The 26,685-nt window shown below is 35.2% G+C and overlaps 1 protein-coding gene across 1 annotated transcript in view; it reads left to right on the top strand.

Moving 5' to 3' along the window:
* Positions 1–26,685, top strand: part of LOC137648625 (colorectal mutant cancer protein) — a 369,887-nt gene that overhangs the window by 241,685 nt on the left and 101,517 nt on the right. The window contains exons 5-7 of the mRNA XM_068381565.1: positions 7,463–7,569; positions 21,704–21,952; positions 25,394–25,678. Of these exons, the coding sequence (XP_068237666.1) occupies positions 7,463–7,569; positions 21,704–21,952; positions 25,394–25,678 (641 nt within the window). The remainder of the gene's footprint in view (positions 1–7,462; positions 7,570–21,703; positions 21,953–25,393; positions 25,679–26,685) is intronic.

The following is a 26,685-nucleotide window of genomic DNA, read 5'->3' as shown; positions in this document are numbered from 1 at the left end:
GACCGCGACCCCACTAGTTTAGTTGTATAAGTATTCTTATATATTACTAGTTGTTGGCTGCAAAAGTAAGGGACAGTGAATATCCTTTTATAAGAGGGGTAATATAAGATTGGAAAAGACAAAATTAACATCATTAAATTTTATTATAGCATTATAAATTCTAAGGCTTAATATTAATCAAAAACCCCACTTCTGGAATAATGTTTTGTCACATTCCACAAAAACAAACTAAAAGTATATATAAAGGTTTTCTGTTACATGGTAAACTGATTTTATTGGGAGCCTTGGTCCTGGATCATGAGGCTAAGTTTCTCTATTCGTGGTTAAGTCTTAGAAAGAGGGTAGGTAGCAAGGAAAGTGAAGGGGCAAGGAACAAGGAGGAGGCGGCATAGAGAGGAGGGGAAGGGTCACGGAAGGAGTAACAAGGAAAAGAGATGTAATATATTTGCAAATCACTGTAAATAAGACTAAGCAGAAACGAAAAAATCAATGATATACAGCACTCCAAATCTCGCCAAAACTACAACCTTAAAAACCAACCATATACAATCCTCCAAATCTCTAAACAATCGCCAAAACAACAACCTCCAAAACCAATGACATAAAATCCTCCAATTCTCTTAACATGCCAAAACAATAACCTCAAAAACCAGCGACATAAAATCCTCAAAATCTCTAAACAACTGCCAAAACAATAACCTCCAAAACCAATGACATAAAATACTTAAAATCTCTAAACAGCTGCCAAAACAACAACCTCCAAAACCAATGACATAGAATCCTCCAAATCTCTAAACAATTGCCAAAACAATAACCTCAAAAACCAGCGACATAAAATCCTCAATCTCTAAACAACTGCCAAAACAATAACCTCCAAAAACAATGACATAAAATCCTTAAAATTTCTAAACAACTGCCAAAACAACAACTTCAAAAACCAATGACATAAAATCCTCCAAATCTGTAAACAACTGCCAAAAAAAAAACAACCTAAAAAACCGGCGACTTAAAATCCTCCAAATCGCTAAACAACTGCCAAAACTATAACCTCCAAAACCAATGGCATAAAATCCTCCAAATCTCTAAACAACTGCCAAAACAACAACCTCCAAAACCAATGACATAATATCCTCCAAATCTCTAAACAACTGACAAAACAACAACCTCAATAACCGGTGACTTAAAATCCTCCAAATCTTTAAACAACTGCCAAAACAATAACCTCCAAAACCAATGACATAAAATCCTCCAAATCTCTAAACAACTGCCAAAACAACATCATCCAAAACCAATGACATAAAATCCTAGCCTTTACAAAAGAAAAGTGCTAGCGGCATAGGAAGGTCTGAAAAGGGCGGTTAATCTAGGGACCAAGGAAGTAGAGGCAAGGCGTTTTAAGAAGCAGGTCCTTCACAACAACAATGACGAGCTCCTGGTACGGGGAAATCTTTATAGTTTCAGGGATCAATGGGAGTTCAATCCTTAGGTTCACAGCATAATCTCAGCATAGCTCCAAGGATTTTCACAAAACTAGTCAAGGCCATAGCCCAACAACTATGGTACAAAGGCCTTCAGGCGATGATTTACCTAGATGACTGGCTAGTCTGTCCTGCAACAAAGTCGGAATTTTTCTAGCAGCTCAAGAAGTCCAGGCTATCTCCAGCTCAAGATTTCCAGCGACTAGGGCTTCACTGGAATCTAAAGTCACACATCCTTTCTCTATTGTAAAGTAAGAGAAAGAAAATCGCAAATCTGTAAGGTGCTTCTTTTGCTCGAAGGTAATCAGGAAAGAGTCTTAGGATCTCGGCAGTTTGCTGCCGTGATAGACCCAATCCTAAAAGCAAGACTCAAAGATGCTAACAAAGCCAAGAGAAGAATGGCATGAATTGCTTGGATAATCTTTGCCACAAAATCCTGGCTTAGCCGCTCAAACAGCTTAAGCCATGGTCCACTGTTCCTAGCATTTCGACTCATTTCCCTCTACAGTATCCTCCTTCTGTGACAATACTGACGCATTGGAACAGGATTTGGCGGGGGGACATTCCCCTTTCCAAGAAGATACATGGCAAGTGATCAGCCCCATTTCTGAAGTTCCATATTAACATTTTGGAAACTATGACAGTGTTTCTAACTCTGATGAGACTGATCCCAAAGAAAAAATTACACGCCAAATTATTTCTTGACAGCAAGACGGTAGGCCACTGCGTCAACGGACAGGGCTCCAGGTCTCCTCAGATCAATCATGGGATTTTAGTCATTCTCACCTTGGTAAAGCTGAGAATCTGGCATTTGTCAGCAGTTCACTTAGTAAGGGTTCGCAATGTGACGGCAGACCTGTCTGAATCCAAGCCTCTGGAAACAGAATGGTCTCTAGATTCGAAATCAATATGTTTCATCCAAGAGCAAGTCCCAGAACTGCGAATAGATCTCATTCCAATGAGCTTCAACAAGAAGCTTCCATGGTATGTAGCACCAATCTTAAATCCGGAAGCGGTGGAAATGGATGCATTGTCGCTGGATTGGAGCAAGTGGTCTCCTATTTACCTCTTTCCACCGTTCAACCTCTTAAGGAAAGTACTGAACAAACAGCGAACTTTCAAAGAGACAACAGGTCTAGTGGTTCCAAAACGGCCCAAGAGCAATTGGTACCCTCTGATTCTGGAACTTGAACCTCTCCAGATTCTTCTATCATCTCCTTTGCTGTCCCAGGATGTTCGACAAAAGACTGTCTTCGCTCCTTCTTGGATAACCAAAAAACCTTCAGCCCTGGATTTTTTCGCCCTTGTGGCTCAAAGAAAATTGCGAAGGAAAGAATTGACTATAAAAGAGTACAAATCCGATACTAGGAAATGACTATTTGTGCTAGAGTTATCGAGATTGTGGCCCTTTCAGGGGATGATGGCCACATTAAATTCTTGGAATCAGGGGAGGTAAATATTTACCCAGATACTGCATTCTTGGTGAAAAATTAACTTCCGACAAACGTTGGGGGCCTTGGAGGATCCTACTCTGTGCCCTGTGGAATGCCTTAAGGCCTACCTGTTAATGAGTCGGGCCTCTATAGGTGGAAAACTCTTTTAAGGGGAAATAACAGGATTTAATCTTTCTTTGAAACAGCTAAGGTCCAGACTCAAATATTTCATCAAAGGTGCTGACCCGCCATTGGGTCATGACCCTTGGAAAGTTGCTTTTTCCTTAACTTTTTCCAATACAAATCCTTTGTTTTTTCAAACATTACCTGCATCAATTGGAAGATATTAAACACTTTGTGGTGGTCTCTGGTAATGTGATTAGATCAGCTTCTTAAGTGTTGTGCAAGGACTCTCCCGGACTGTATATTTGGGACTTTCAGTCTTCATTATGCAAATGAAATAATTTTCCTATTTGCAATGTGTGCTAATCTATATATATATATATATATATATATATATATATATATATATATATATATATATATATATATATATAGTAAAGAGTCAAAAGGTGATATTCTCCTACTATTTTATGAATATTATTGTTGTTACTCTGGTACATAACTCTGAGGTTGAAAATTTCTGTTTCTACACATATTTAATGTACGTATTGTTGCGGCAGTTATTGTACATTTATAAAGTTTTGGAAATAATGAGACTATAGCTCCTTTTTTCATTTCCTTTATATGGACCTACAGTTCACAATGAAACAGTGTACCTCCATTTTTAACCCTTCTTTTTCAGACTTCGGTCTGACAATTTTTTGGGGGGGAGCTATCTTGCAAAGCTGGTGTAGTGTAGAGTAATTACAGTAGTTTATTCATGAACTTTATTTATGTTTTCATATGTGCATTGCAGAGGTGAATAGCCAGCTCTTAAGACGAGTTCCTCTCGTGTAGACGTAAGTTTTGTATGTAAATTATGTAAGACTTTCGTCATTAATTTCATTGTATTCTTCATTCAAGTCAGTATATGTAAATCTACTTTATATTTAAGAATTACCTTTTTATTTCATGTATTTTTGTTATGAAGTCTTACGTAATCTGTTTGAGAGTGTTATGTGACCATATGAGATAGGAACAATGGCTTATGTAAATGTTTTTTATATTTTTATGAGGTATTGTGTACTGTTTGAGAGAAAATACGCAATTCTTATATACCATGTGCCTTGGAAGGTTCCCGAGGTTCCTAGTGTTAAATGTAATCTTTTTTTTTTTTCCGAGAAAGGTGGGTAGGCGGAGCTAGCTGAGGGCGAGAGTTGCCTGAAACTCTGGTTAGTCTCTTGACATTTTTATCTAGTTGATAACGCTCGCGTCTCTGTTAGGCCAACCCCTCAAGCTTCCAGATCTCTTATAGTCTTCTGAAAGTAGCTAAGTTTCATATAAAGGCAACCCCAGGGTTTCATAGATCAGATAGAGAATCCTAGCCTTAAGTCATAGCCATCTCCCCCTCTCTTTTCACACACCTCTCAGTGTATTGTTTTAAAAGTGTTCAGTGAAATATCAAAGTTTTGGTGTGACGGGTTTATTAAACATAGTGAGTATTTATAAAAATTAACCTAGAGATTTTGTAAATTGTCCTGTAGTAAGGTGAAAAGTATTTGTATCGTGATCTGGTTATCTATTTTCATTAAGTATCAAACTTAAATATTGTATTCAGATTTAATTTCAAGCGAAACAAGTGGTTTTATAATTTTCATAAGTATTAATTCTTTTGTTGTAGTCTAAGGTTTATTCAGATTTAATATTTCAAGTCAAGTATTATATAACTTTCAGATCATAACATTTTTGTCTTAATCTAGGTTTTGTTCAGACTTAATATTTTGAGTGGTTTATTTGTTTTATGTAAATTCTTTCCAAAGTATTGTAATTTATATAGAATATATTTATTTTTGTAAAGAGTGTATTATTCCAATCACCAGTATTTAATTTAGTATTCGCTCGTATCTTGTTGAAGAATCGAAGTAAGAGTTGTTTGAATAGTTCTTGAGAATAATTACCCAGTTCTGTTTGAGTGTACTTAAGAGACCTTTGGATATTCAGTGTTTTGTATTTTGCTGTCTCAGAGCTAGGGTGTTAATATTTTACATTGTAACAGATTTAATGTAAAAACAAACAGGTGAATTTAGAACTCGAGAGGTTTTATAGCTTGCCAGCCGTAATATTTATTATATTATATGTTTAGTTCCCAGACACGGGACCATCGTGTAATAATATATATGGACTTATTTAGACTTGCTAAGGTCAATAGTATTAGTGTTATGCAGAATGGCAATTTGTCATACTAGATTGATGCACAGCTTTTTGATGAAGGGAGAACATCAGCCATTCTGTGAAGGTTGTACTGAGTTGTTAGGATGTTTCTATCAACCATAATAATTACCTGGAACATAGATGAAGAATTGTTAGTAATTATTTCTCAGCTGATCCCATCTTTGGTCGTCAATTTTTCTTGGTGGGCTTTAATGATACGGCGGTATTCTTAAAATACAAGTTTAATAAAACTTATGACTACATTGCTCTATGACAGCTGACTCCTAAGTGTGTGTGGAGCGTCAATCGTCATACACAATCTGACAAAACCAAAACATTGCTAAACAAAAGAGCATCGCTCTGAAAAGACTTATATCCTACTCCAGTACAAAACTATAAAGAATTACATCCTATCTTTGAGGTAATCAACAAATGTTTGAATCCTAATACCAAAATAAATCATTACACTTATGTACAAAGCATAACATGTTTTACTCATGCAATATGATGCAATGTTGCGCAATACTTATTACACTTGAAATAAACAGGTTGCCATGCACTATTGATTGTTAAGCATATATTTATTGAGTGTCTAAATTACTTTACCGAGAGATTGCACCGTTTTGTAGATAGCAATGGCATTTACATGTCAAATATTCTAGCACCGAGGTGCAATATGGATTGACTTTTTATGTTTCTTTGGGAAACTAACTTGTTTAATAAGTTTTAAGCATAGTGTATATAAGAAATATATAATTATTGTTAACTAAATTTGTTGGCACCAATGACCTTCGCTGTTATGATGCTAGATGTCTAATAATTTGTCAATTAATCATCTTCAACACGGAATATGATTTCCATGTTGAAGCCTTATGACAGGCAGGAGAGATCTCGAATTTTGGGAAACTGCCCCCGAGTCCAATTAAATTTTTAATATTTCCCATAACTTTATATATACTTTTATAATTATCTTTGTATTTGTTTATTTATTGTTTCTTAAATAGGGTGAATTTTTCCACTTTCGTTATTACTGCCTGCTCAAGTGAATGGGAGAAAGGAGCATGGTTGGAAGGTTTTTACATTCAAAGTAAGAGTATTGTTTGTCCTCGGCCATCCAGAAAATGGTTTGGACCTATATTGACAGAACTATATTGCCAGAACTATTCCATGTTTATTTATCACTATTGTATATATGCACCAGTTATCTTTACAGCAGAGCCATATGGTCGTTTGACTGCTATTGAAAAAAATAGCAATAATAAAAGAGGGTAATTTAATTATTTTTAGTAATACTGAAATTGTCTTGCAGTTACTGATTGTTTTTAATTCAAGCAACCCTTTAGTTTTAAAAGTTTTATAGTGGCTGTATACAGTGTTTGTGACATTGCAGACTAGGAAGTTAAGTTTTGCTGGGTTCCATCTCATCTGAGTGTGCCAGGAAATGAAAAGGAGTATACATTGGCAAAACAGCCAGCAAACAAATTACTTCTTAAAAATTATTCACTTTCATTTAATGACTTTTTGCCTCCTGTCAAAAAATATCTAGCTGATATTTGGCAACATCATTGGAATTCTTTGGATCAGAATAAGATGGAGATTGTAAGCTCTATACCTCCAGGGAAATATGGTAATGTGTCTAGAAGATAGGAAACTGCCCTCTGTCACCTAAAAATGGGGCACATTCATTTAACACACCAGTTTATCATGACAGGCAGTTGCCAATTCTTTGTGGTGATTGCTTGGTTTCCCTTACTGTTAGGCATTTACTGACTGAATGTCCTAGTGTTGTGGATATCAGAGAACGATAACTCGGGGGCTTATAATGAAGATGGAAATTTTAAATTTATGTTTTAAGCTAACTCTCTAACTCGCTTTTAAAATGCATATAAAGTATTTAATGTTTTATTGTTAAATTATTTGTCATTTCTGATTTGTTTTTTTTTATCTTAAAGTTACTAATTCTTTATTAATCATACTCAAATCAGCATCAGTGGTCATTGATGTTATGATGCTAGATAATTACCAGTCATTCATAAATTATCATTATTAGTATTACTAATACTATTAATGTTATTTTAGTCTTATGTTACAAGAATGATTATAGTTATAGTATGCTAATGCAAAGTCGCATCTTTTTTTCAAATTTGTATGTAGTTTAGTTTTAGATTATGATTCTCTTAATCCGTTGATTTTTATATTTGGCGAAGTAATACTAAAGGTAAATCATCTTTTCCTTAGATTCAACAAGTGAGGCTGTTGACTCAGAGGATCACGTGGAAGAACCTCGTGATCAAACTGCTACTGATGCTTCCACCTCATGTGATATAGATGATCGAGCTGTAGAGGTAGGTAATTGGTAGAAAAATTTATACTTACCCTTTCGATGTACTGATATAAAGTCTTGTTGTTACATTTTTCTTTTAAGTAGCTTATATGCTGTTTCAGTTTTAGAACTTTAAAATCATAATAATCTACTAAATGGTGAACAACTGTATTTACTGCTAACATATACAACAACAAAGAAGTTTTGCCTTTCTTGAAAATATAGGTTTATGTCTATGAATGAGTACCAATGTCAGCAGGGGTAAAAAAGTGCGCCACATCCTCAGAGTCATACTAAAAACTAGAAAGTTTTACCATCCTGGCACCACCATTTTTAATTAATATAATTTTAATCTTCTTATGCATAATGTACATATATCTACAGTATATATAAAGTATTGTGAGATGTTAGAGAAAGGAGTGCAGAAGTAGGAAGGAAAATGTTAGATAAGAAAATGAGTTGCGAGTGTAGTATAGAATTGGTGATGTGTAGGTGATGCTGTGTTAATTTGTTGTAGTGGGGAGATACTGGTGAAACAAGTAAAAGAAAATTGCAAGTGTTTGTAAGAGGGGGGAGTTGAAGGACAGTTGTGAAAAAAGAGATAGTTTCGAGTGTAAGGGGAAACCAGGAAGATTAAGGTACGAATGATCATGTTGATGTTTACCGAATGAAAGTGGATGTTTCATGGAAGTACTGTATGAAAGTGAAAATAGATTAGGATAAGGTGAAAGAAGAGATATATTTTATTAGGTGAAACAAGAAAAATAGCAGGATGTGTGCAAAAGATTAAGAAGAGATTTGAATTGCCTTTGGAAACCAGGGTGGGAGTTTTTAAAGGAATTGTTCGTTCAAATCGACAAGTTTTGGTATTATGGAAACAATAGATATGGTAATTAAAAGATTATGTAATTAGGATTTTATAGGGAGTAAGATGAGAAGAAATCTTAAAAGCTGTTGGATAGATGGCACGAAGACCCAATGATATGGAAGGGCCTTATTGTTAAGAAGAATGAGCATGTTCAAAATGGACAACTGATGGATTGTGCATGTGTGAGAGATCCCTCTTAACAAGAGAATCCCTTGATTAAGTCATTGAGTTTCAACATGGCATATCGTTTCCGTGCTGGGGAGCCTTGTGACCGTTAAGAGGGTTCTCGAGCTGCAGATTTTTTCCTCAGTTTGACTCTAACTTACTCTCATCTTATTTCTATTACTAATTATTGCTTCAGCCTCCTCATATTTATCAACTGTCACCAGTCTTGCTGTCAAAAAAACTCTTACCCCTTTTAACTGTTTAGATTTTTTGGAGGGGAAATATATCTGGAATTTGAGTTTTTTTTTTTTTTATTTAAACCAATTGTGGGAGCTGGGGTGGTCTTGCCAACTACCTGATAATGTTTGGACCATAGGAGTGTCAGTAGTTCCATACTGGTAATCAGAACTATTCTCACACTGAAATTTGGCCCTCGGATTCCAGGGGTGAACCGGCTTCATAGAGATAGGACTTACGGCATTTTGGCTTGTTTTCCTGCCACTATGATTAAAGTGGGGATGATTGTATTCTTGAAATGCTCCCAGTCCCATCAAGCAGGTTTGGCATACACTTGAGCCACTCTAATCATAGTGGTACCATCCCTTTGTGGTACGGTAGGAGTGGACATTTGGGAGTCAGCTCTCACAGGTGTCATTGGAGGAGAAATTAATTCCATGAAAGGTTAGTTTGGGTCTTCCTTAGGATTTCAGACAGTTTTAATACTTTCTTTCCCCTATATATTTTCCATTTTTTTTCTTTATTATTTTTATTAGTGCTTTCCTCCCCTTAAAAAAGTTGAATGAGTGAATCTAATGTTCCCCATTCCCCTGGATCAAATGACGAACCCCAGATACCGTTGATGACAACAGCCTGCTTAAATATGGAAAACTCTATTGTGCTCTTCAAATTTAAAAAAAGTCGACGGAAATGTGGGGAAAATGAAAGTCATTTATATATGTGATATACCAATAACCTGTCATTATGAAAATTTATGGATGACTTTTTGAACTTATGGTTAGATTATTGAAATAAATTTGAAACTTAAAGAAGTGAATGGAAGATGAGATGCATGGATCTGCTATATTAATTATGAGGGAGCTTTTAAAGTGATCTGTGAAATTTCCAAAAAAAAAAGAAAAAAAAAAAAAAAAAAAAAAAAAAAAAGATGATAGTGAGATAACCGGAGCACTATGCAATACTGCTCCTGGGGACCTATATATATATTGTCCTGGTGACTAGTATGAATCAGTGTAACCCAAAATAAACTTAATAATCAGAAAGGAAGCCTAAGCCACCAATGTGAATTATTGCAACATCTAAGGTAGAAGAATATAATTAAATTGGTACTATAGAACGTGGAGACATTTCTAGATTTGGCCAGAAATCCAGCTTAATTCATTACAATTCTAGAATGCAGACTTGTATGCTATATTTTATAAGAATAGAAGAAAATCCAATGGTGGATATTGAACCACATTTGAATTTTAGTTATGGAAGTGGGGTGATCTTTAACAAAAACCTTCATGAGTTTAGCGAAGAGGAAATCTTGAATGTGTCCTAAAAAAATATGGAAGGTTCTTAAGATTCCCAGAACCCTATTATGATTTTCACATTTGAACACCAAAATGTACCCTCTCAGCATACATCGCAAATGAGAGAATACCAGTTCGTCTTTACAGACGAAGTTTGCAGTGCTACGATTGCTTCATATTTTGAAGTCCATCTATGGTATGTAAAAACAAAAAGATCTGTGACAATTGTTCTGATCCTTAGCATGGATCCTACACTTCTATTGCAAGGTGGCACTATTTATAGCCAGGATCACAAGTCATCCATTAAGAAATATTTCCAATATCAAATAGAAAAATCAGCTATTCAGAGGTCATATGCAGAGCATAGTGTTGGATATGCAAAACAAAAAGTTATGTGAAGGCCTTAAAATCTAAGGATGCAGGACATCTGGAAAGAAATACGACACCACCTATACCAGGTAATGTAAGCCATCCTCTTACTGAATCACCTTCTAAGGCTATTGCCCTGCCTCATAATTTAGATTCGGTGCATCTTTTCAAAAAGGCACCACCTCCTTCTTCTAAATCTACCACACCTTGGATGAACAGCCCTAAGCTTTTATCTGGGGTAGCATCATTGCTAAATTTAGATGAAGAATCTTATGCTCGAGAGCTTAACGAAGGTGCATAATCCTAATAGCTTTCCATCTTTCAATCGAAAAAGATGGAGACCACCATCTCTCTCTCCTCCAACGAGATATGCAAAAGTACCTGTTGCAAATAAGTACGATATTTTATGAATAAGATGATGAACCTTCTAAAACTTTAGATTTATCAAAGTTTAATGTCTAGATTCACTGTCCTCTTTGACAAATGAATAAGAAAGCTGCTAAGAAAAATATCAAACCAATTTTGGGAAGACCTATTTTTTTCAGAGTATCAGCAATCTCATTAATTCTAAATTTTCATAGGAAGACTTCTAAGGATTCTTCTAAAAAGTACAATTGGAAATCTAATTGACAACCTTTTCAAGACCAGTGGTGAAAACCAGTATGGTAAATTAGAAACCCAGAGTGATGGTTGTATGTGTTGACCATCTTATAAAGAGTGCAATGTGTACTCTTCATCGTGAAAAATTTATAGAAAATCTTATTATTAATCAAAATGATAATAAGAAAGTAAATCATAATCAAAGTAAACATTAAGAAATTATATCTAAAGAACTAAAACTTAATAAGATACCGATGCTAGCACAGTTAAACACAAACCCAACTGCAGCAGAATAAGAAAAAAAAAAGAACACTCTGCCTAGTGGAGATCCATCTGACCACCTTAATGTTCAATCTATACATAATTCAATGGAATATTAATGGTCTTACAACTCTTATGCCTCTATTGGAAATCTCACGACTATTAAAATTTTCTAACCTTTTTCCAATATGCCTACAGCATACAAATGATAGTAATCCTTTGAAAGGAAATTACACAAGAATCTCGCTCAGTTCCTTCTGCTGATGTATTCAGAGCTGAGATCTACATTCATAATAATGTAACTTAAGATCCTCATATTTTCAACACAACACAATTTGATTTATGGGCAGTTAAAGTACATCTGAATAATAACTCCTTTAATATTTATATTATGTGCAATCAACTCACTTGCAACTATAATTTGTAATATTTATTTAAAGACTTTAACGCCCACTATCTCCTCTAAGGTACTAATTGTGTTACTAATGATACAAATGTTTCCAAGGTTAAACATAGAGTGAATGATCATAACCTCTGAATATTAAATGATGGAGATAATATTATAGCACTTGCTATTCAAAATCTCTAGAACATATTCCTCCTTAGACTTAACTCTTTTGTTAACAAAATATTGTTGATAGGTTTTAATGGAACATTGGACGACCTTTATAGCAGTGACCGTTTTTTTTAATAGTCATGTTAGGAAATACACCAGGTCCTTTCATTTAATGGTATTATACAAATAAAGCTGACTTAGAGAAGTTTAAAGTTTCATACGGGTGAATTGCCTCCCTTTGATTATCCACAAGATTATGATGATATCTTTGTAAACATCTTCACACAAGCAGCTGACAAATCTATGCTTTTGACTAATGTCTATCCAATAAAACACTCAGTTCCTTGGTATTCTAATACACTAAACCAATCAATAAAGGGGAATGCACATAATTGGAAGAAAACTAGAAACTATGAATAAAAGATTTCAACGTTTGAGTACTGACAAACCACTATGTGGGGCATTTAAAGACTATGAGAAAGCTTTTGATTCTATCAAAGCTTCAAAAGTAATAAAAACACGTAAAAGAAAAGGAATAGATTAATCTTATGTTAAACAACTCAAAGATATCTATATGGGAAGTACAGCAATCCTAAAACTACATAAAGATAATGAGAAAATTTTGATTGAGAAAAGTTAGACAGGGAAACCCTCCCTCTCTTATATAATTCACAGCCTGCCTAGAAGAAGATTTTAAGAATATAGATTGGAAGAATGTGGGACTTAACATTAATTTGGAATACCTAATAAATTTAAGATTTGCAAATGATAGTTCTGTTTAGTGAATCATTGGAGGAATTTCAAAAGATGAAAGAAGATTTAAATAGAGAAAGCAGAAATGTAGAACTGAAAATGAATATGAGTAAAACTAAGATAATGTTCAATGAAAATGCAGAGACAAGAAATAAGGTTTATGGACGAATCTCTAGAGATTGTTAATGAATATATGCACGTAGTTAGGACAGGCAGTAAGTGTTTCCCCAGGATATGAGACTGAGATTAAAAGAAGAATAAGCATAGGATGGAGAGCTTTTGGCAAAGAAAATGAGATTATGAAGAGTAAATTACCACTTCCTCTAAAATGAAAAGTATTTAATCTGATGGTCCTACCAGTATTAACTTATACATCAGAAATATGGAGCCTTACTAAAGCCTTAGAACATAAGCTAGTTACAATTTAAAGACTTAAAGGAAGAATGATGATGGGATAACACTTACTGTAGAGACAGAAAAACAGCAACATGGATATGAGAGCAAACTACAGTAAAATAGAAGTTATTCTAACACCATGTAAGAAAAAGAAATGGACATGGGCTTGATATATAATGAGAATTAATGATAATATAAGGATATTAATGATAACAGAATGGGTCCCTAGCGCTTGCAAATGAAGTAAGGGACGGAAGAGAAGACAATGGATTGACGGGGTAAGAAATTATTTAGTTGTAAACTGGCATAGAGAGACCATAAACAGATGCAAGTGGAAGGTAATTTCTGAGGCCTTTGTCTTGCTGTGGACTAGCAATGATTGATAAGGATGATGTAATACTGTTGTAGCCGTATTTGTTTGCTCTGTATTAAGTTTCTTTATAGTTGTCCATGCCTTCCTTCTGTTTCTCATTAGATTGATGTTAGTTGTCATTGTCCTCAATCGCTCTGTTCCGTCTACATCTATTGATGTTATAAGAGCCTCCCCAAGCTGAATGGTTTTCTTTGAGAAAGGATCTTCACTTTAGGATTCTTCATACTCCTGGTATAGTTCCTTGTTTTCATTAGTCAAAGATGGAACATAGCCCTTAGAGCAGCTACCTGGAATATTATGCATGGCTACTTAACACACATTATTCTGGAAGCTCACATAGCTACTCAGCTCTGGGCTTACGCTTTTTATTTTGGTGTCAGGCTATGCAGTGAACTTTTCCCAGTTTGCCGTGCAATAGCTAAACCCATTCTACTGATATAAGCATATTCAAGTAATTAATGATTTGATCTACTTCATGACAGTTTTTTTTTAATTGCTTAAATGCTTCCACAACATTGTCTGCTGGTATAAAAGCTAAAGCTGGTTTGTGCAAATGCTTAGAGCAAAATATGTATCGCTCTAATATCTGTATTGTAATCGGTTTGATTGTACTTTCCAGTAATCTGCTTAAGAGAGATGAGAAATATACCTTTTTATAAATGCATTTGGAAACACTTCAGAACTGTATTAGCATTCTTGACAGTTTGTTCATATTCAATAATAATTATGTTGTTTTATTCATCTGAAATGATCATACCATATGTAAATTTCTAGGTATTGGATTCGTAGCATGTATAATTCGCTTGTATCTTCTGATTGAATGTCTAATAGTACTCATGGCCGATAGTTGAGTAGAAACACCTTCTAAAGCATTGTGTAAGGTTTTTGTTATAATTTGTTTGTAAGTTTACTAGGTTGTAATGGCATTCTCCTTCATTTCCTCTAGTACATATAGGAAATCTTGACAAAGAATATCTGTAGCGTAAGCGTGGTTATGGGCCTAGCTGATTATTCTTCACCCCTAAGTATAATGTTGGCATAGCAATTGTTATGTCAGTACTGTTCACATTCATAGAATGCATTTCCACCTGACAAATTCCTGTCCATAACATAGATGTAACTTCCATGTTGAGTTTCAGTGAAATGATGGGTACTAACAGTTATATAGAAATTAGAATATAAAAAAAATTCTGTGATCTTCACTCCTATTATAGTTTCTAAGCCTTCCGACACCTGGTGTTCTTTATTCTAGCAAACTTGGGAAAAATACAACTTTTGAGTACAGGAAAATTCTCTCAAACGACAGTAGTTCAGTAGGACACAGAAGTTGAGAAGGAATTGTTTATCTTGGTTTACTACAAAGTGTCTGATATTTCCTTTTGCATGCTGGTATGTTTCCCTTCTGTTTGGTTTTGTTAGTGATGAAATTCTTGTAAGCAATTGTAACTACTCAAGTGCCTGGTTATCTTGTACTATATCTGTTTACTCTGTAATTTTTATTTTTTTTATTTTTATTCTTTGAACTTGTAACTCAGTTCTTCGATAAATATATTTATATAAACATCGGGCAGTTGTCCTTATCGAGAAGATATCCATCAGACAGTTGTACATCAAGTAATTGTTTCTCGGGCTCTGTAGAATCAGATCCCAATTTACAACTATAGATTCCATATTAAATTTTTTTCATTATCAGTAGGAGTCCATCAGCCAATTATGTTTTCATGGCTTTGACATATGTATCTTTGACAGTGTCCTTCAAACCCATCTTGAAGACAGAATAACTCTTATGTAGGTGGATTCACATCTACTAAATCAGTGTCGGACATTCTTTTAGGTAGAGGAAGGCAAGATTTGTAATTCAACACTGCATTTGCAAGGAGTGCTCATTGGTGAGCAGAAGCAGAAAAGAACCTACAGTATTGATGTTCTAAATGAAGGTAAAAAAGTACACTGATTCTGGGCAACATTATGTAATACATTTTACAATAAAATTCAGGAAATGTGCAAAGAGCTATGGCATTGAAGGCGATGCATTAGAGTGGATTGAATAATTCCTACTCGATTGACAGCAACGAGTAGTGCTAAATGAATCCAAGTCTTTTTGGGTGGGTGTAACCAGCAGGATACCACAGGGCTCAGTCCTTGGGTCGCTAATGTTTGTGATCTTCATAAATAACATCACAGAAACTGTTACTTGTGGCATTAAAACTTATGCAGATCACACAAATATTTATAGCAAGATTGACTCTGACATGGCCCTCCTTCAGTTCCAGCAGAACATAGAAAATCTACTACAGTAGTCACAGCAGTGGTAGTTAGTATTTCATTCAGAAAAATGCTGCATACTACATCTCGGCAGGGGACAGGCACAAGAGCAGGAGTACACGATGAGCACAACTCTTTTAGCAACCAATGAGGTCGAAAAAGATCTATGAGTACATATTGATTCTAGTTTGTGTTTCCAGACCCAAAGCCTCAAAACTGCAGCTGCAGCTAACAAGTTGGTCAGCAAATGTCATCGGTCGTTCATGTATATGGACTGCAACATGTTCCTGTCTCTCTATAAGGGGCTGATTCGCCCAAAGCTGGAATACGCTACCTCAGTGTGGTCACAACGGTATATGCAGGACATCTATACCATAGAAGCTGTGCAGAGGAGAGCGACGAAATTAGTCCCGGGCATGCAGGACCTGTCCTATGAGGGGCGACTGAAGAAACTGGACCTTCCAATGCTGGTGTTTCGTAGACTAAGAGGAGATGCCATCCAAGTTTACAAGTATCTACAAGGGGAGTACAAAATGGACTGTAAGAAGATGCTTCTTTGAAAGAAGACATTAGAACAACCAGAGGACACTCCCTGTGTTTAGAGAAGCAGCAAAAGCTGGAGAGTGCAGCGGGGTCAGTTCAATCACACTTCTTCTCTCAGCGCGTGATGAATGTTTGGAACCAGGTGCCGGAAGAAGTCATATGTCCAGAGACACTCAATACCTTCAAAGCCAGACTAGACAGACATTGAGGTAGGCACCCAATCCGCTTTGGCTACAGAGTCAGAGACAATGTGTATTGAGTGACTGTAATCTCGGTTTTAGAGCCATGTTGGCCTTTCTACCGTATATTGTATTGTATTGCATTGAAACTTTTTATATAGGACACTTGATTTCACCCACATTACAGGCCTTATCGTAACTCTGGCTCTACAATCTTTGATGTCAATCATCTTTCTTTTAAGAAGTCCTGTAAGCTATCTTGGACTCAATACTTTCTTCATGTCAAATCAATGCAATGTTGGTATTCTTTCAATTATCAAAAACTTCCTTGGCAAACTGGGTTGGAAACTGTAGACTCATAACTTGGCAAGAGGAAAGCAAAATAGGCAGCTTTGGCATGGGGAATAGCAAAGCCAGCTTCTCTCTTGTTTGTCATTTGTAAGTTTGCAAACACTCATAAGGTAAAGCTTCGGATGAAATCTCTTTTTATTTTAACTTTGGTACCGGCTTTTTGGAGGATATGAATTCACAATTTTACATTTTGACAGTCCTGACTTCCTTTCACAATGAAATATTTGTCAAACTTTTATCTAATTTTGATATCCACTTTCTGAGATTAGTGGAAAATTTTTTAGCCTCTTAATGTAAATTAGGAAAACCATAGAGTGTTAGCAGAGTAAACACAATGTGAGTACTACATGGTCTAGTATGATTAAAAGAATAGTAAATACAGTACCTCAATCCATGAGTATAAGTTTCCTGAATCTGAGAAAGTGGCTATAATTACACTTGTTCTGAAAACTGCTGTAGTTTATAAAGAATTAGATTAAGTCCATACAGGATTATTTTGAATTTATCCTTTCTTTCAAAAGTGCTAGAATGTGTACTAAATTTTATACTAGTCAAGTCACTTGGAAAGAATCAAAGCATTGCCAGACTACCAGTCAGCATACAGACAATTATATTCTATGGAGACAGCTATATGCTCTGTTGTAAATGATCTGTTGGAAATGATGGATGAGAACAAATTTGGTATCTTGATATTATTCAATCTTAGTCCTGTTTTTGATACAGTTGTGTGTGAACTGTTACTTGAGGATTTATGGTCCATTGTTATTAAAGATAAAGCTTTTGCATATCTAAAGAATACTTGGTTTACAAAAACTACTGTGTATGAATTGCTAACTCGTATTCATCATATAAACTCTTAAACAGAGGGGTACTTCAGGAAAGTGTACTAGGCTCAATTTTATTTTGTATCTATACTATAGGTCTATCAAAAGTACAGCAGAGACATGAAGAGAAGTTTACTTTATTTGCAGAAAATACACAGTTATACTTCTCCATAAATAACATTGATTATACTGCTGGAACTTTAAAACCAGAGCCTTTATATATGCGGCCTTGGGACTATACTATAAGCTCCCACGAGACATCCGAAGGATTGAAGACATTAAGGCTTTCAAGAGGAAACTGAAGACTTTCTTATTCCATGAGTCGTATGACAATGATGATTTAACAGTAAATGAGCAATATATGATATGAGACGTTGAATACTCTGAACGAACAAGATATAACGACAGTGGAGGCCCTGTAGAGAGTGGAGTTCCCCTGCTGTATGGGACCGGAAGAAGCAGCCGTCAAAGTAAAGTAAGTAAAGTACCAGTGTTAGGGAATGGATGACATTTAAACAACTAAAACTGAATGAAAATAAAACTGAGTTTATGAGGGTAGGAAAGAAAAACAACCTAAGAAACTTGGGTGACATCAAAATAAATATTAATAACAACCCAGTCCTGGTATCTAGTAGAATTTGTGACCTAGTTTTATTAATTGGCTGTAATTTGTCTCTCAGTGCTCAAATAAATAATATAGTAAGAAACAGTGGATATCACCTCAGATGCATTGTTTTTAAAGGGGTATCTGGAGAAATATTCTGTAAAGAAATTTATGAATAACTGTGTTATTACCAGGATTGACTACTGTAACTCCATCTGTTACAAACTACCCAAAATGCAAATTAAGAAATTATAATACATTTTGAACAGAAGAGCAAGACTGATAAAAGATGTTCCACCCAGAGAAAGGATTTTCTTATACTAATTGAATTACACTGTCTGCTTATTAAGGCTAGAAAAGAGTTTAATATATGTGCAATAACTCATCAAGTTATGAGACCCGAACGTCAAAATTATCTAAGAGAATTGCTACACATCACACAGCTAACAAATTGTGTCTACACGAGAATAGTTACAGATAGTTTCAAGATATTGGGGCCAGATATATGTCTACTGTAGGTTATTAAGCTTTCAAATATGCTGCCCCAAGACTGAATAACAAGCTCCCACTAGACATCCGTAAGACAAAAGATATTAAGGCTATCTAGAAGAAAGTGCTTCGATAATGTGGATTTTACAATTAATGCAGAATATGCTTTGTGATATTCTAAATACTTAAGAATGTATATGCCTAACAGATACTGTAGGTCCTGAAGTGTGTAGGGTTTCCCTGTGTGATAAAACCAGGAAAACAACCTTTTGGTAGTAGGTTGGCCAGGACATTAGCCACCCATTGAGATACTACCGCTAGAGAGTTATTGGGTCTTTTGACTTGCCAGACAGGGCTACATTGGACCCCTCTCTCTGGTTACAGCTCCTTTTGTCTTTGCCTACACATACATCGAATAGTCTTGGCTATTTTTTTTCACATTCTCCTGTCACTGTTCTTAACAATTATAATTTAAAATAAGTTCAAGTTCCAGTGGGGGGGGGGGGTAAGACAAATATTACTTTGTATCTGACAACATGTATTTCATTAAGTAATTGATTACACAGGTCTGAGTACACTTAAATTGCTTTAAAGTCTGGGGAATTATCAATCTTATCCATAAAATAAGTGCTCTTATCAAACGGGTTAAATCAACTTATTCTTGGGCGAACAACAGTCAGGGAACGAAGGAAATATTACTTTACTTTAGATCAGAGTTTCTCTCACTTTCTAATTATAAAAGTATCAGAGTATGGGTCGTGGCAAGCAATGTAACTACAACAAATCTTATCTGCTCCTTGTGAGATCTCAGGCCCGACTGATTCATAGACCAAATATACGTTATAGCAATCCGGATCCATCCGGTAGTCCTTCACTCTCCTGAGCCGTTACCCCCCCCCCCCCCCAAGGAATCTGCGAAACCAAGGAGGAGACAGAAAAAACCCTTCGTTTGCAATTGGACATAGAGATAGACTCTTGTCGCCAGTGGAAGTTTAGAAAGCACACACTCCCAAGCGAGCCAGCGAACTGAGGTCATTCACATGACCTCAAACATAGATTCACAAACAAGGTATACGTGACACTCCTTTTTCCTCATACACCTGACAACACTGAGATTACAAAACAGTTCTTCTTTGCTCGAAAGGGTTAACTACTGCAATTTAATTATTCAGTGGCTACTTTCCTCTTGGTAAAGGTAGAAAGCACTCTTTATCTATGGTAAGCAGCTCTTGTTGGAGAAGGACACTCCAAAATCAAACCGTTATTCTGAAGTCTTAGGAAGTGCAATTACCTCTGTACCATGGCCTCTCACTGTCTTGGAGTAGAATTATTTTGCTTGAGGGTACTCTCAGGCATGCTGTTTTATCTTTTCTCTTTCCCTTGTTTTTTAAATGTATTTATAGTTCATATATGATGGATCTAATTTAATGTTGATGCTGTTTCTAAAACTATTTTATTTTGATTGTTTATTACTTATCATGTACATTAGTTATTTGTTTCCTTTCCTCACTGGGGTATTTTACCCTTTTGGAACCCTTGAGCTTGTAGCATCTTGCTTTTACAACTTGGATTATAACTTAGCTTATAATAATTATAATAATTAAGGTTAGAAAATAGTACTGTATAGATATATTGAAAAGTTAAGATATCAAACGATAGAAAAATATCTATATATCACCGAAATTCTCCTATTAAATTGACGAATGTTATTCATCCTGTAAAAAAGGGAAAACTTCACCAAACTCGCTAATCAAGGATATGCAGTGCATAAAGAAAAAAAAATATGAAAAATTTATGAAAATGTGACTAAAATAAGAGTAAATTATATTCAAAGGGGAAAACAATTATTCACCTTATACCAAATTAGACACAAAACTATGCACAATACCAACGACAGCACAACAACAGGATAATGTAGAGGCTGAGTGCGGTCGTACTATCTTACCTTTGGATTAAATATATATATATATATATATATATCTGACAAGTGAGAAAATATTCTAAATAATTTTTTTAACTAGGCCACATATTCTATTCAATTTTTAAACTTGCATTAATGTTTGAACGACTTTCTAATAGAGGAAGTGTACTCCACTAGGTTTAATAAAAAAAGTCAAATTTATACAAATTGCCTCTATTGCGAGGAGAGCTGTTTAATACAATATTTCATTACATTATATGAAGACCACTAAAAATAAAAAAATCACATGTGAAACTGTGATGAGATACTTTCTTCATATGCTTTAGATGCAGAAATAATATAAAGTTTCATTATTGTATGAAGTTATTTAAACATAAATATTCATAAGGATCATAAATGATATACTAAATGACACATTTTCAGGAGAAAAGTCAGAATTAGTATAGTATATTTCCATATAGCAGCACCATATAGATAGTATATTTTTATGTTTTCAATTAGGTATGAAGTGCGTTTGATTATGGTAAATCACGTTTCCTCTCTAAAGGTGAACTGCACACGTTATCACGTCATTGTCCAACTGTGATGCAACTGTCTTCTTTGCTCATTTCACCGCAAATAGATTGTAATATCTTTACCTCATATTGTTTTACTGATTTTGAAATATTTCTCTAATATTAAAAATTGGGAAAATATGTATTTCTTCTATTCCAAGTGTTGCCTGGAGCAATGCCTGTAAAAATTTGATAATCCCCATGGTGCCCATAGCACATGCTACTTTTGCTCATAGAATAAACCTGCACTTGGTGTTCTAAACACATTACAGTTATGAGTGTTAACCATTTGAAATAAAAATACCCTCTGCTTTTCTTCTCAATACAGGGAGTAATGCAGGCTAAACTCATGTATCCTGCATATGTATGTTTTACAGTATGTATAATAAATCAGAATTATTCCTTGATACTGAATACTGGACTTAGATGTTTGAGGAGCTTTATCTAAGTTTACAGAGCATAATACATGTTACATAGATAATTAATCATTTACAAAAACTATTGCTACTTTGAGGAAAAATAAGTATTTGTGAGTGACCCCCAATATTTTCAGGCAGGTGAAGGTATAGCAGATCTGGATGTGAGCGAGTGCCCAAGGGACAGTGTGTATACTGGTAGCTGTCGTGCATCGGGAGATGAAGAGCCTAGTAGATCTTTAGAAGCTTTAGAAGAGGAAGTTAGACTTTTAAGAGAGGAAAATACTGGCTTACAGCATGCTCTAGCCTTAGCGCAACACAACACTTCAACCCACAGGAATGCATTGTCGGTGATGACTCAAGAAAGAGATTCTCTTTGCAAAAAGGTGTGTATCTTACAGTATTAAATAGATTTTTAAAACTTAAATGAATCTACAGAAAACTATACCATTCATTTTATTATTTTATGTCATTGAGAAAGGATAAAATAAGAATATTATGCATGTATTGGCATATTGAGATGTAGCATGGGACTTTTACCAGATTATTGAAAGATTGTTCTCTTTTTTCCTTCCTATTTAAAAAAAGTGAAGAGATTAAGGAGGGGTGAATCGAGAAGTGAAGAGAGAGCGAAAGATGAAAATGGAAAAATGGAAGGTTGTTGAAAGGAGAGGAGACAGGGAAAAGGTGGGCTGAGTATTTTGAAAGGTTGCTGAATGTCGAGGATAGTAGGGAAGCAGATATAATTATTGCAGGTGTTGAGGTACAGTGATAGAAGATGATAATGAGAGAGAGATTATAAGAAAGAAAGTGAAGAGAGCACTAGATGAAACGAGAGCAGGAAAAGCACCTGGCTGAGATGTTAAATTGAAGGAATGTGACTGTACTTGAATGGTTGGTGAGATTGTTTGATATATGTTTTATGTTGTCAATTGTACCAGTAAACTGGGTGTGTGCGTGTATTGTTACGCTCTACAAAGGTAAGGGATAATTTGCATAAGTGTTGTATTCAAGGGGTATTAGTTTGTTGAGAGTAGTTGGAAAAAATGTATGGTAGAGTGCTAATTAATAGGATTAATGATAAAACAGAGAATGCAATCTTAGAAGTGGAGGATGGTTTTAGAAGAGGTAGGGGATGTATGGATCAGATTTTTACGGTTAGGCAGATATGCGAGAAATATTCAACAAAAGGTAAGAATGTGTATTTTGCCTTTAAAGATCTGGAGAAAGTTTATGATAGAGTTGATAGTGAAGCAATGTGGACTGTTATGAGGTTATATGGAATCGGTGGAAGGTTTTTTCAAGCAATCAAGCATGTGTTAGGATAGGAAAGGAAGTGGGTGAGTGTTTTCAAGTGAGAGTGGGACTGAGACAAGGATGTGTGATGTGCCATGGTTGTTCAATTGATTGTTGATGAAGTGGTGAGAGAGGTAAATGCTTGAGTGCTTGATCGAGGATTGAAACGGATAGATAAGAGTTATCATGAGTGGGAAGTGAATCAGTTGTGGTTTGTGGATGATACGGTATTGGTTGAAGACTCGTAGGAGAAGCTGGGTCAATTATTGACATAGTTTGGGTGGGTATGTGAGAGAAGGAAGTTGAGAGTTAATGTGGATAAGAGTAAAGTTATGAGATGCACAAGAGGGGTGGGTGGTGCTAGGGTGAATGCCATGTTAAATGGAGAGTTACTTGAGGAAGTAGATCCATTTAAGAACTTGAGATCTGTTGTTACTGTGAATGGTGGAGTGGAAGCAGATGTACGTCAGAGATTGAATGAAGGATGTAAAGTGTTAGGGGCAGTGAAGGGAGTGGTAAAGAATATAGTGTTAGGAATGAATGTAAAGAGTGTTCTGTATGAAAAAATCATGGATCGGAGTTGTGGGGAATGAAAGTGACAGTGAGACAGAAATTGAATGTGTTCGAGATGAAGTTTCTGAGGAGTATGGCTTGTGTATCTCGATTGGATAGGGTTAGGAACGAAGTAGTGAAGGTGAGAATCGGTGCAGGAAATGAATTAGCAGCTAGAGTGAATATAAATGTATTTTGGCAATGTAGATAGAATGGGAAATGGCCGTTTGCTAAAGGAGGTGATGAATGCAAGAGTTGATTAGAGAAGTAAAAGAGGAAGACGAAGATTTTGGTGGGTGAATGGAGTGAAGAATGCTCTAGGTGATAGGAGGATAGATGGGAGAGAGGCGAAAAAGCGTGCTAGAAATAGGAATGAATGGCAAGCGATTGTGACACAGTTCCGATAGGCCCTGTTGATTCTTCCGGTCACCTTGGTGATTGCTGATGTAGCAGAAGTAGGGGTTTTGTCATATGAAGGTTCATTTGGGGTTCATAACGGGGGAGGGTGGGCTATGGCACCCTAGGAGTGCCAACCAAACTCGGGTGAATCCATCGTGTTCGGATAAGTGAAGGGAAGAAAAGTCCCTTTTTGTTCCTTTTTTTTTTTTTTTGTCGGCCACCCCTATAATCAAGGGAAGTGTCTTGATAGGTAGATTGAGATTTAAAACATTTTTATTCATATCTCATAGTTAGAAAAGGTGATTTATTGAGTTTCATACACTAGAAATAAAGTGATTAATAGTTTATTATGGCTATCATTACCATCCTATGTAATAAAAGCTTTTACATGTTTAAAAGTTTTTCTAATGCACAAGTAGATTGATATTTCTGCAAAATTAAACATCTTGTCTATATCTATATATATATATATATATATATATATATATATATATATATATATATATATATGTATATATATATATATATATATATATATATATATATATATATATATATATATATATATATATATATATTTACTTTTGAGAAACATATAAGGTCTGTGTCTTCTTCAATTTCACAAAAAATAGGCTTATTGAGAAAGTCTTTCAAGATTTTCGGTGATCAGTCTATTCTGAAGAAGTGTTTTAATTCTTTCATTCTACCTTGTTTTGAGTATTGTTCTCCTGTCTGATCTTCAGCTACTGATTCTCATCTTAATTTGTTGGACAGAAACTTACGGTCTATTAAATTTCTTATTCCTGATCTAGATATTAATCTCTGGCACCGTCGTTCAATTAGTTCATTATGTATGTTGCATAAGATTTTTCACAACTCTGACCATCCTTTACATTCAGATCTCCCTAGACAATTCTATCCTGTTCGTAATACTAGACAGGCAGTTAATTCTAATAGCCAGGCCTTCTCCATCACGAGGCTCAATACTACGCAGTACTCTAGAAGTTTTATTCCAGCTGTGACCAAGTTGTAGAATGATCTTCCTAATCGGGTGGTTGAATCAGTAGAACTTCAAAAGTTCAAAGTTGGAGCAAATGCTTTTTTGTTGACCAGGCAGACATAGTCTTTTTATAGTTTATTTATGACATATTTGTTTTTGATGTTGTTGATAGTTTATTATATGACATGTCTGTTTTGACGTTGTTTCTTATTTTAGAATGATTTATTGTTAATTTGTTCTCTTCATTTATTTATTTCCTTATTTCCTTTCCTCACTGAGCTATTTTTCCCTGTTGGAGCCCATGGGCTTATAGCATCTTGCTTTTCCAACTAGGGTTGTAGCTTGGATAGTAATAATAATAATAATAATATATATATATATATATATATATATATATATATATATATATATATAAATAACTGTAGTGTCTTGTTCATAGAGTACAGTGTATGTACTATGCATTGATGATACGGTACTGTGCAATACAGTCTTAGGATACCATTTAATGAATGCATTAATATCATTCTCTTTGATAGTTATTATTTTTAACCTAATTAATTTTTTTCTTGAGTAATAACAGTTAAGGGAGTACCAGCGGATGCAACCAGCCATACCTCCTCAAGCCCTTCAGGTAGCCGATGCTGTAACCATTAGAGGTTTAAGAGGAAGTCCAATAGCTCCTTATACTTCAACTTCCTGTGGCTCTGGGCTTACTGGATCAGCCCCAGGAGGCTCGGGACTAAGTGGCTCTGTCCAAGGAACAGTATCTCCATCACCTTCACCCCAGCCTCTCGATGGCCACACTCCAACTAAAGATGAAACTCCTATTATTTGTAAATTGGCTGAGAGAGTGAGGCTCAAAAAGGTAAGAAAATCATGTTTTGGTAGTCATTTGTTAAATAGCTGATATCTCAATAGAAATGTGTATAGGGATCAGGATTTTGAAGCTATTTGATTGGAAATATATTATTAGAAAGCTATTCTATGTTCCTCAAGATAGGCTCATACAAAATCTTAGTTAGTATAGGTTTCCCATCTGATTTCATGGTATGATTCACTCATATGAAAAGGATAAGGAGGGTTATTAGCAACTAGTATAGAGATTTTTATTTTCGGAAACAATAATTAGTCCACTATTAATTCTGAGTACAGCATGTTTCTGAGATTCATGTAGGCTTGCAATATTCATGAGGCAGTATTGGAGAATGAAGGCCCCTGTTATTTGCTAATTTGAAAATGAGTCCTGAATTTACCAAATCTTGATTGATGAACATAAGATCTAGTGCCATTCTACTTAGTATCCCATGTCGGATTGTACAGTTTATAGCTTCATTCATATAAATTTCGAAAATTTTCTCCTGTCCATGCAGTTTGCTTAGTTTATAGCTTTTGCTCGACAAACATCCCTGAAAAACTTCATCCATCCATTCCTTTCCTAATAACCATTATTCCATATTTCTCTTATCCATACAACCTAAAATTGACAGACCTAACCCGACTCATTCCTATTCTTTTTTCCTTTTTTTTTTTTTACCTTCCTTCATGACGCAGTTGCCCCTAAGAATCTGTCTTCCTATATAGTACTCCTTCCCCCTTTATTTTGAACATTTTTTTCATATTACTCCTCCATCATATTAAACTAAAATTAATCCATGATCCATAAATTGAACGTTTACACTCTTATCCCTTCCCATAGTTGTTACATATATGTTATATAATGTAATTAGTTTGCAGTGCTATCCCAGATGGAGGCCTAATGAATTGAGGATTTGGTAGTCATGTAACATACGGTTTGTTTTGTTAACAATTATGAATAAAAGAGAAAAGTGAAACAATTCTTTGGTTGCAGATAAAACAATTTTAGGCTCTGTA

The sequence above is a fragment of the Palaemon carinicauda genome, chromosome 10, assembly GCF_036898095.1.
Source record: "Palaemon carinicauda isolate YSFRI2023 chromosome 10, ASM3689809v2, whole genome shotgun sequence".
NCBI lineage: Eukaryota > Metazoa > Arthropoda > Malacostraca > Decapoda > Palaemonidae > Palaemon > Palaemon carinicauda.
This window is presented reverse-complemented; position numbering and strand designations above follow the sequence as displayed.